Raw genomic sequence first — 12,823 nt, forward strand, 5'->3', positions numbered from 1 at the left:
TGAATTGCGTTGTCTTCTTCTCAGAGCAGGAGGAAGATGTGGCCGAGAGTTTACGTCTGGTATTGACGAAGAGGTGAAGAAGGTAGAGGACAAGTGACAAAGTAACTTCTTTTATAAAATTGAGACTTATAGAATTGATACGTCTGGTATTATAGAATTGAGACTTAGATCAAGAATTAATAAAATCAACTTCTTTTATTAGTTTTAGAAAAATTACTCAAAAACTAAAGTTTTTCTTAATTTCTCTCTCAACTCATAAGTGTTTGCAATAACTCTGCAATTCCTTATATAGAGAATGGATTAGCTAACTCCTAATTCCAATAAATAAACAAATTTCCTTTTAAATAACTCCTAAATTTGATAACTTTTAAATTTTCTTTTCTAATCCTAACCTTCTAAAAACACCTAATTCCAAGTTTTTTTTATCAATGCCAAAGAAAAAAAAGTAAGTTATGAGACTAAAAAAATAAATAAAAAAAACTTCAAATGATTAGTAAAAAAAATTAAAACACTATAACACACAAAAGAACCAACATGTAACAAACAATCTAAAAGATAATAATAAAAAAAAAACACAATACAAAAAGTAAAAATCTGGAAATAAATCAATGAAAGGTATATGAAAATAGTAAATTGAGAAAGTTGAAAGTTACTGCAAAATAAATTAAAAAAAAAATCGAAAAGACTGGGTTGAAAAGATTATAATTAGAATCATAAAAAAATAATGACAACGCAAAAGAAATTGATAATCCGATTAAAGATCTAAAAACAGTATACAGTATACAATGTTTACTTATAACAAAAAATTAAACAAAATTTGACTGTTGACCCGAATACTACTTCTCTTTAGTTATGAGATCATATTAGATTTGACTTTAATATGGTATTCAACAGTCATATCCATAAAATATGGTATTTTGATAGATTACATACCATTTTTTAATGTCCCATAACACAATATAAATAGACACTAAGACCATATAGAATATCAAAATACAAATATAAATAGACACTAAAACCATACAGAATATCATAACACAGTCATAAAACATATAGATCGAGCTAAGAAAAACTAAAAGAGACATGGCATCATCAAAGACAATATTGCTCATCGTTCTCGTCGCACTCCTCCTCTCATGTTAGTCTCTCCTCTTTCTCTCTCCCTCTCTCTCTCTCTATATGTATATCACTGGCATTTAGTTACTTTAAAATTTGAATCGACTGACTATATATATAGGTGTGTGGATGTCAAATGCAAGGGAAATGAAGAAAGGTCCACCAAATCATGTGGATGATGAGTGTGTTGGAGAAGCATGTCCACCGACGTCTCACGGTGATCAATATTTTGGGAGTTGCTTTAAAGATGACGATTGCGTAGGGAGTTGTTTCAATTCTTGCAGAATCAAAAAATGTACTAATCATATATGTACCTGTGCAGTGTGTTAGAACTTATAAATGCACTTCTTTTAGAATATCACAAGTTTTAATAAAATACAACATTATGCTTTGCATTTCCTTGATAAGTTCAGCAATTTCACCAGTTCTAAGCCGTCCTCTAATTTAATGTATGACATGTGCAGCCATCTGGTACATGTCAATATATTGCAAACATTATGCTCCACACCATTGAGGGAGAGACTAACGATTAAATCGCATGCTTCGTCCACCTCATCACATGGAGGATGATGATATACTTTCAAGTTCCAAGTATCAATATCAAGATCCAACTTACTCTAACAAATGAGCTGACGAGTGGTGAATTAACCTTGTAAAAGCCTTTAGGAGGTTCGAACAATTAAAAAGAAATCAGAAACTGATGACGTTTTCCGTTGGATTGCTACGACGAACCGGGTGCAATTTGATTTGTAGTTAGACACTAATTAAACTAAGGGAAGTAACTCATTTGTTGTTGTAATTACGGTTTAGACGGAAAGAGGAGAAAACAATGGGAAAGAAACCCCTAAAATCTGTGAAGGATGTCAAACATTAAAATAATATCATGTACGTATGATATAGTTATGGACACGAAACTTAGGTGAAGAAGAAATTTGGAATATTCAAAGATTTATCACAACGGAGACGATAGTATTCCATAATACGATCAATAATTATAGTTCAAATTCCATATGCTATAAAATTTGGTTAAAAACCCCGAATAAAATCCACAGAGCAGAGATTTGAGAGACTAAAAGGGTTATTAACCAACAGCTTCCAATAACAAGTCAAAAAGAAAAACAATGCTTCGAGGTTTAGATATCAATCTGGAAGACTCAGATGACGATGATGATGATGGGAGAAAATTACACACTCTCTAATCCTTCTTCTTGTTGAAGGCTCCTCTAGGGATTTTGCTCATCACCTTACTCAAAACTTTCTCATCGAACACTGCATATTGCTTCTTGATCTCTTTCATTGCCTTTTCACCAAAGTCATCCACTTTATCTTCATACTTTTCGTAAAGCACAGGAACGGTGAAGAGAAGAATAGTTGCTGAAAGCAGAGAGAGAAAAGAGGATTAGATAACAGAAAAAAAAAGCACAAAAGAAGGTGATTTTATGGAATGGATGCAATAAGAGTATAGATTGTTACCGATATAGATTAAAGTCAAGAAGTTGCAGGAGCTACCAACTATGGACAACAACCACAACCCAGCAATCACCTAAAACACACACATTTAAGAGCCAATGTTAGAAACCAAAAACCGGTTATCGAACAACAAACATAATTAACAAAAAAGATTTTACCAATAGAAACTTCTTGAGATCCCTTCCTGATGCAATGTCCCTAAGAGTAGTAAAACCACGATTGATTTCAATCCTAAGACCAGATGCAAGCTGGAGAACAACTTCCTCAGGGATGTGAATTTCCGGGATATGAGGAGGTGTCCTGTAACGCATAAAAAAAATCAGCTTTTAACAGGCCATTGATTTACATCAATCTCTAACTAAAGAAGATAAAAAACAACATTTAGCTACTAAACTTACTTGTGAATAAAGGTGATAGCACTAGACCACAAGAACAAACACGCAAGAGCAAGGATTGTAATGTGGCCAAAAAGAGTGAGGAGGTTGTATTCAAGTAACTCGAATAAGACCCAGGAGATAGTCGCCACACCTAACACTCCTCCTGATACCTTCTTGTTCCTCCACAGGAATATGTCGGCAGCTAAATCCAAACAGTGAATCCAAAACAAAAACAAAAATTAATGATTCTGAGCTTACGATATATGTCATTCTACAGATCCTCTCTGATTTATATTTCTCTACCAGTAAACAATCAATCAAATCGTTTCGTATCCTAAGTCTATACTCCATCCAAGCAACAAAAATAATCTACGAAATCAGCAGCTTGGTAACGAGAAATCTTAGGCTGAAGCTGAAGCATAAAACAAAACTTCACACTCGATCGAAGGTAAAAGCTACAATCCAGATCCGATATCAATACTTATCTTAAACCGCTAATTAGAGAAGCTTGACACTGGGAAAAAGTAATTGAAGAACAAAAAATAGCAAATTAGAAAGAAAAAAATTAAGAACAACGGAAAAGGAGAGATCCATACGTTTACCGCCACCGAAAACCTTGTGGACAGGCTTCTCTCTTCCAAAAAGGCGGTAAATCTTCTTCTTCATAGACGAAGGAGACGCAGATTTCTTCTCGTCGTCTGAATCGGAAGAAGACGACGAAGATCCATCGTGACCATGGATCTTCTCAGCTATCTTCTCCATGATCGATTCCTCGTGTTTGTGCTCTTCCACCATTATAACTTACTCCCTTGAAACCTCCGCAAAAACCCTAAAACTCAGTCTGCTTCAGAAGCGAATGAGTGAGAAACGGAGAAGAAAATAAATAGACTCTTTTTTAGTCACCTCTAAATAAGAGCGTTTGATACAGATTCAATCTCACCCGTCGATTTATTTTACTCAATCGTGCCCGTTGGTGTATCTGGGCAGGTAACAACAGTTCCACGTAGGAAATCAAATTGCTTACTTTTTAATTAAAACCTATAGAAGCGACATCTTTGAAACGGATGACAAACGACCGTTAAATTGTTTAACCAAGCTTCTAACGTCTCTGTTAGTGAAAGCGTCTATGATGTGTATGTATGGATAAACGCTTCGATTTGGGCCTGTAAAGGGAAGGCCCAAAAGGCCATTATATAAAGATCACGGGTCTTTAACTCTTTCGGACTCTAAAAAATTCCTTCAACCACAATGGTAAATCAGTGACGATATAGAAATACAGTATCGACAAACATCAACAATGACACTTCAAACAATTAAAATGGCCTTTTGTTTGCACTCAAATATTCACATTGATTACACACGACTACATTCTGACTCGGATAATAATTTGGCGGTGATTTTAATCACTCAACCAAAAGTTTTGATTTGTTAGGATATTCTTCCCAAGAAAAATTAACAAACGAAAAAAAGGTCTTAGTGATAAAAGGTACTGAGATCATAAACTTGGTCTTCATATGAGAAGAATAAGAAGAAGAAGAAAATAAAATTTGTGTAAATCATTAATTCATTTTCCGGTTTTCCCCATTTAACTTAGAAGAAAATTTTCTAAAAGATTTATTCTTCAGAACAACAATACTAAAAAAAGTAAAATCAGGTCTTAGAAACAAACCAACGCATGCGATAAACTGTAAAAAGTTAATACACTTTTCACTTTTGGTTAGTACTTGGTTTTTTGGTGACTTGAATATAATTTTAGACGGATAAAAACTGTAAAAGTTAAACCAACTAAATCAATTTGAAATTAGTCTTCGCAGTATGTTTAATAGAAATAATTGGGTTATTGCAGATTGGTTTAATCAAATTCTTCTTCTTTTGTTTTGTTTTATTGATTCTTTTATAACCCACCGTGCATTTAACATTTTACAAAACGACATTATATGTCTGCCCTACTCCATATTATATACACATGCGAATTAAAGAAAAAAAAAGGTTTACAGCTAGCTGCTAGCCAAATTAAATCTCTAGGGTGTATACTATTGCTGTATCATGCCAAACAATTAGCCCGACAGGATCGGATTTTCTTAGGGTAGTAATATTCTTCTCATGATTAATAGGATAAAGAGAGCATATATATCAATATATGTTATACTTCTACTAAAGGCACCTGAAATTATTTGTGATCATCATTTAAATAAGATAGATTATTAATTCACTTAATCATTGAGTTGGACTGAAAATCTCAGCTAGCTGCAATGAAGTGTTTTTCGTTGACCAATCTTATATATAAAAGTTGTTTAACTCTTTTCAGTTGAGTGACATATTAGCAATGGAGGGAGTGACACATATCCATTAAAAATATTAATAAAATAAATAATTAATCAATTTAAAACAAATACATTAAAGAACATAAGTAAATAAACACATTAAAAAAATAACTAAATATTAATATATATTTATACTAGAATTAAATTAAAATTAAATTTAAATTTATAAATATTATATAATATAAGACTTTTTAAATGCCCAATTTTATTTTTTTATTTAAACTTCATTTTTAAACTAAAAATATAATTAAATTTTAATACAAGTGAAAAAATTATGAGATTGAATAAGTTAAGAAGTTTCAAGTCATCTTATATAAAACTTCAACTAATAAAATTATTAAACACAAATAATATTTAATAAATGATTAAAGAGATAAAAGTTATTAAAAAAATAATAGTAAAAAGAAGGATATCCACATAAAATATCATACATGATTTTTTTTAAATAAAAAAGATGGAATCAATATATATATATATATATATATATATAACCAAATAAATTCAAAATGGTAAATTGAGAAAGTTAACCAATATTATATTAGTAAGATTTACAAGAATAAAAGAATAAAAAGAATATGAAGATCGAAGAACAAATAAATAGTCCTCTCCGATATTCAATGTATATTTTTAAGTGAACTATTATGTATTCATATAAAAATTAAAATAGTAGATTTTTAGTATTTTATTATTTTGGGAGAAAAATTAGACTATTTCGCACAACTGGTGTAAAAGAGATTACAAATAATATATCATCAAGAAGAAATCGAATAAAATATAAATACTTTAAACACAAAAACATTGATAGTAAACATAAAGTTCAATACAAATTTTAAAAATGTAATATTTAAAATATAAATTAAAACAAAATCTGTGCATATGCGCCGGTTCTTTCTTAGTATATATAAAGTGACCATCTATTTTATTAAAACAGAAGCACATTTAGTGCTTGCATCCAAACACTCCCAAAGTTTTTGTTATAATGTTTTATTTTATTTTTATATTTAATTTTCGAAAATTAGTTATTAATTTAATTATTTTTAGATTTCCTAAAATCTAGGTCATCTTTAATTCAAATTTCAAATTATTAGAAATTTAATTAAATTTAGTTACAAAAATTTGCATTCAATTTAGTTTAAATTCAAAAAAATCAAAAAAATTATAATTAAATTTTATTACGAAAATTTAGATAATAATTTTAATACTTTAGAATTTCTTAAATACAGGAAAGATTTAATTTTAAATTTTAAATTTAAATAATATTTTTATAAAATGCATAGTAAATAAATATTTTATCGTATTTTATCATAAACAATTGGTCTAAAATATCATATATTTGAAATTAATAAATATTTATATTATACAATAATATGATCGAGCTGATTAGAGTTATATATATATATATATTTTTTTTTTAAAGTCCATGAGTTAATTTACTATAACATGTAAGATATTAAGATGATTTGAGACAATTAAACTAACAGGTTAGCCCGTTTATATATATATATATATACACACATTTTTTTAATATCACAAATACTAAATAAATATTTTATTATATTTTTTCATAATCAATTGGTCCAAATATTCCATATTAGTAAATATCTATAGGGTTATACAATTATAATTATAGTCTTATACGGGTTAGTTTATCAAAACATGTAAGATATTAAAAATGATTTAAGACAACTAAACGGATGGATTAGCAAATTCATAGATATAAAAATTGTTTATGTGTAAATCTAAATTCACATAATAACAAAGTTTATAATTAACATTAGATCAATGTATACTTAATTAACGTATACTCTTATTCTACTAATATACAAATTTACTGTTTAAAATTAAAATAGGATAACAATTTTTTGATTTAACAAAATAAATAACAAAAACAAATTATATCTAAACAAAAAAGATAAATGAAACTTATATTAGAAATAAAAAAATAAAACATTTCCGTGCGGACACACGGGGTTAAAATGTAGTATTCAGTTCTTTCTGACACTTGATTTCCCGAATTTTCCGTCCAGTTTCTTTAAAGGAAACACTTTGGATAGTATTTTTTAATTCTCGAAATATCCATTCCCGTTTTTTACCTGTATTTTTCTGTCCCGATATCCGAAATATCTAGAGCTACAAAGAATGATCAAAAATCTAATATTAAACTTCTTTATTTTTTTTTCTTCTTCTATTTATTAAAATAATTATTTAGATAATTAGAGAAGAAAAATTAGAAAATAATGCTTTGCATAAAAGTTTTATAGAAACCCAAAAACTACAAAGAAAATTAAAACCGTTAAGAAACCTAAAGTTAAGGAGGAACCATAATTTAAACCATTACTTGTACTTGAACCACACCAAACCACCGATTGGTAATTTAGAGTCTTGTGAGATGACTAAGATTATCCATTTGCCATTAGCGCTTTTTACGATAACCAATTCTTACAATTCTTATAAATTACAAAGAAGATCACAAAGACAAATTAAGAGAAGAAAAGAAAGTTACGATACTAAGATTAAAACTTCAAATTTAACAACCAAAGCAGGAAATTAAGGTAAAAATTCCACTTCTCCTTCCACGTTTTTCTCTTCCTCCACATTTTCCTCTCCTGGGATCATTGTTTCGACCTCTCTTCTTCCCCAGCTTGCGTCCTGCATTTAGAAGACCTCTCTAACTCCACTTAGTTCTTACGGAGCACATCTTCATCACATCAGCATCAGCTTCTTCCCTGTAAGCGAGCATTATGTTGAACTACACATTTACCAACATTTCCACGGTCTCGAGAAAATCAGAGTTGTCGGTGATTAGCAAGATGTTGGCCGGAGGGTTGTTTTGATTTGCCCATTCATTTATTTGCTTAATGATCTCCTCATCTGCAACATTTTTTTATTTCCGGTAACTGAAAAAAAAACTCAAATTAGAAATATATATTTGTATGTTCTAGCAAAAAAAAAAAAAAAACTTACCATCTTGCAAGTCGTGGAATTGGATTCGGTTATTTGGCTGAGCTAAATTTTCAAATGTTTGCCGGCGAGCATGAGAATGTTTAGAGTGAGTTGCGTTGGAAACAACAGCAATGATATTCACAGAAATCATTATATTATTACATAAGTTGTTATCCTTTAAATATTATTATATATCAAAGTTTTATATTCTCATCACTATGCATTTCAAAATTGTGATGAAAAATGCTATTGTGCACTATTTGTTCATTATAGTGTTTTTAAATTCGTTAGATTTAAAACATATATGTTCTTACAAATTCAAGAAGAACTGTTAAATGGGAGCAAATGTTTAGAGTTGTTAAATTGGTAATAGATGATTTAGACTTAGAAATATCCTAAAATATCACATTTTAGAAATTATTAAACTTCGAATGAATGACCAATAATGTGATATATATCATAATGGGAAAAAAACATCTCGTAGAGTACACTACAAAAAAAAATCATAAAAGAGCAAAGAAATGAGAGAATTATTTTGCTTGTTATTTAAGAAAAGTAAAAAATAAGAGATATTTAAGTTAAATTTGGAGAATTAAATGATGAAACTTTAGAATGATCGGATGGGGTTGGAGTTGAAACAAAGGGAATTGGGTGTTGAATTGTACACGGAAATAGCTTTACTTCCCTTGATTATCTATAGTTTTGCAAACTAAGACTCATTTTCTGCTTTTGTAAGCTTGCTTTGATTGAAATGATCTGGAGACTTTGTGGTTGCATCATTGATGAAGGTTGAGAATTTAGTGAGGAAAGAGCTTTGCTTTAACTTAACCTCTCGGTCACTTTCTTCATATGTTCTTCAGGCTTAATGTAATCAACTAGTATTTACAATATTTTGTCAAAATCGATGGAAAGTTGGAGTCACAAATTTGGATCACTGTCATTTCAATTCTCTTTTTAACTATTCCATATATAAAATATCAGAGTTTTCATATCTCTCTTATATTAATGAATTGTAGTAAAAGATGAAAACCTTGATAACTTTATTAAAAAAAAAACCTTGATAAACTTTAGACAAAATAAGAAAGAATATAAATTACAGTTTTTCAAAACTGATCGTACTTGATCCAATTATATTTTTCTGCACAATTCAATAATTTCTGCTATTTCGATCAAGAACTTGACGACTACTTTATCTTTGGAGGAAATCCAGTAAAGCTGAATTTCAGGAAGCCTATCAAACAACAAGAGATAGCTTCTTTGACTTACTTTTGAAAGTGCTTTGTCCTTTTGAATTTGATAAAGCGAATAAGGGAATTTTTTTGTTGTTCGAAAAATGTGTCCCATTAATTTATTTATAAGATCAAGCTCCATATAAACATATTTAATGAAGCATTGAATAAAACTTCAACTAGAAATGAATTTATTTATCATTGAAAGAGTAAATCTATTAATGCAGTATTAATGAAGTGATCCCGTGAATCGAATTAAATGAATATGAAAAATAAATGTAGTATAAATACGGAAGTTACGTACAAATAGAGTGTAAGGGCCCATATTCTTTACTGAATTTGGGAACTTGAAACTTGAGGCCCATTAAAGAAGGATGATAATGGGACTTTGGGGTCCCCATCCAGTGAATCTGACGGTCTAAAAACTTCGCTAATAATGATGATGATGTCAATAATATGTCTCGGAACTACAAACTTTACTACACACATATAGTGCATATTTAGAAATTCATATTAAACATTTTCCAAATTCTTTCAGAATCAGTTTTAAACTATTTTTAGGGGCGACACCATCAATTTTGTCGATTTCCATTGATTAATAATATAGTTATACTACATAATGATAATACTAATATGTAACACAATCTCGTAAATTTAAAACTAAACTAGCTGCAGAACAATGGACATGCAGTTCAAGTTTTTATCAACAAAAAAAAAAATAACAGTTAACAAAAGTACAAAAAAAATCGTCATAATAAAAGGTAATGGTGATTTAAAATTAGTTGAAATTAAACAAATTCTTAAATGACTGAAATAGCTTGTTCCTATTGAAAATTGTTAGATTCACAAAAGAAGAATTTTAAATCAATAAAAAGGGACCCTAAAAACAATAATAGACATGAAAATATCAAACTATGGGTCTTTAGCGTTATACAAAATTATTTATTTTAAAAAAAGAAAATAAAAATGGTTGTACTGTATATAACTGTTATTAGTGTTTCAGTTTTGTCAATGGTAATCAAGTTCACTCATCGCAGCAGCTTTCATGTTTTAAATTTCATTAATTTGTGTTGCAAATGCAAGATTTTTTTTTTTTTGTTTTTTTTTTGAATAAACATCATCACAAAAAAGGAAAGGATTAGCCCTAATTTCTCTCTGTTCTCTCTCTTCCTCTCCAACCGCCGCCTAACTTTTTTTTCTAGATCTCGCCGCATTTCCGGCGCCGGTGGCTTCCACAGCACCAGCGCTGGCCCCTTTCTGTGTCTTTTGTTCCCTCTTGTTTTTCCTTTAGTTCTGGATCCGTTGGTGTTGGTTTTCGGTGGAGTAAGGGTCTTCGTCGGTGGCTCCTCGCACGATGGTGGCGCAGGTTCGGCGGCATCGCCGGTCTCTGCGGTGGAGGAAGGAAGCCTTCTCGCGTGGTCGGTTTCTTCTCCTCGTCCGCCTCGTCTTCTTCTCGTCGTTTTCTCTCTTTCGATGGCCGACATTTTCTCATTCCAACGGTTTCCTCGGCTCTCTTCTGTGAGTTCTCGTGTCCGGCGGCGTGGTCTCTGATTTTTCTCGGTGGTGGTGATGGCTTGCCATTACTTTTCCCGTTTAAAGACCCTCCAAAGCCTCGTGGTGTTTATCTTGTTTCTGAGGCTGCGGAGTGGTGGTGTTGTAGATCTTTCTTCCTCGGCTCCGGCGACGGTGTATTTGGACCTTGAGGACGGGTTCTTTCTCCGGTTAAGGTGTCGCGGCAGATCTGATCTAGTGGCTGGTCTCAGAGTGGTGGCCCTCGCTTGTTCCGGTTCGCGCAGCTCCACCGACGGTGTCCTTTGCGGTGGCTTTAGACGGGTGGCTTGGTAGAGCTCTCTCTCGTCTTGACGGTGAAGTTCTGGTGCCGTCTTCCATCGGTGTGGCATGGGTTCTTCGGCGGTGCGTGTTCTTGTCTTTCGGCTCGGTTAGCAGGTTCTCGTTAGGGTTTTTTGGTTTTCGGTTGCAGATAGCTCCAGCTGTAGGTTGGTGTAGACGGTGGAGCAAATCAGGTGGAGAAATAGAGGCGCCGGAATGTTGTTGCAGCTACCGTGCAACTGTGGGAGTTGATTCCCTTTGAGATTTTGGTCTGCGGGAAAGGTGGTCGGAGGCGACGCTCCGATAGCCCGTCGGATTCCCTTGTCGCCAATTGCCAGTTGGTTCATAATACTTCCGGAGATTTTGTTTGTTTTCGGAGAAGCTGTAGGTTTTTCTTCCAGAGGTTTAGAGGACGGGCCTCGGGAGAAGGCTCGTGGCAACAACGATGAGAACTCCAGCTCTTTGAGTTGCGGCAAAAACAAGATGGTCCATGCTTTTCTTAGCGTGTGATTGGTGTTTTCTCCTCTTGATTGGCTTGGTATTTAACTTTCATGTTCTGTAACCGAATCCATTCTTTTTTGCGTTTCTGTTTTAATCTTGTCGTTTTCGTTATTTTCTGTAGTTTTGATTGCTTCTCTTTCTTTGTTGTATCTCTGTATTCTGTAAAAAATTGAAAATGGTAAAAAATTTAACCTTTTACCAAAAAAAAAAAATTGCTAAAAAAGAAAGAGTTATTGTTTAATATGGATATGTACTATGTAGATGAAGTAGAAAATAAAAGAGTACGTATATATACTTTAATGATATCTGACCTTTTGGTCTGACTGTCCCATTCTGAAAGTCACGTGACTGACCTGCTCCCTACGCTTAGCAACTCGCTTCATATGCAAAACTCTTTGCCACGTTTTATCTTATTCATCTCTTTTTTGGCTCTGCTTCTTTGTAAAATTTGGAATATACAAAGTGAATTTAAGATATAAAATTGCGAATATATACATTTTTTATTTTAACGTAAAAGAGCATCCAAAGCTTTTTTGTTTTAGTGATTAAAGAGCATCCAAAACTTAAAGAGCGATTAGTATCAGGAATTGACTTTCATTGAATAGTAAACACAAAACTGAAATTAAGATGTTGTCCAGAAGTTAACGTTCCCACATAAACATGTAAACAGAAGTACCATATCAACAAATTACCAATTATAGTCTATAGATGACTAGTAATTTGTAACCGATTGTATTAATTAAGACAAACACTTGCCACGTGAATTAGAGTTTTGAGCATAGTGTTTAAGTTATTTTTGTCTGATTGTTTCACAAATTTGGCAGATGGCAATGCAAGTAATTGCAAAATATCCCAGCATATTTATCTTAAAAAACAATAATTCTCTTTAATTAATGATTTTAATAGTAATAAAATCTCAAATGACAAGAAAATTTAATGATTTCCACATAAAAGGATAAATAAATTAAATATTTGTTTCTTTGATATTTATAGCTTTCATTCTTCTCTTCCAAGCTCCACCGTAAACCCTTGT

The 12,823-nt window shown here is 31.6% G+C and overlaps 1 protein-coding gene across 1 annotated transcript; it reads right to left on the reverse strand.

The window, feature by feature from the left end:
* Positions 1-2,044: 2,044 nt before the first annotated feature.
* On the reverse strand, positions 2,045-3,844 carry LOC18009806 (reticulon-like protein B3). Its single transcript, XM_006391608.2, has 5 exons — positions 3,560-3,844; positions 2,985-3,165; positions 2,745-2,886; positions 2,590-2,659; positions 2,045-2,490 (listed from the first exon to the last, which is right to left on the reverse strand). The coding sequence occupies exons 1-5, from the start codon at positions 3,756-3,758 to the stop codon at positions 2,312-2,314; spliced, it is 771 nt and encodes a 256-aa protein (XP_006391670.1). The 5' UTR covers positions 3,759-3,844; the 3' UTR covers positions 2,045-2,311.
* Positions 3,845-12,823: the final 8,979 nt, after the last annotated feature.

This window comes from Eutrema salsugineum, unplaced genomic scaffold, assembly GCF_000478725.1.
Source record: "Eutrema salsugineum unplaced genomic scaffold, Eutsalg1_0 scaffold_8, whole genome shotgun sequence".
Taxonomy (NCBI): domain Eukaryota; kingdom Viridiplantae; phylum Streptophyta; class Magnoliopsida; order Brassicales; family Brassicaceae; genus Eutrema; species Eutrema salsugineum.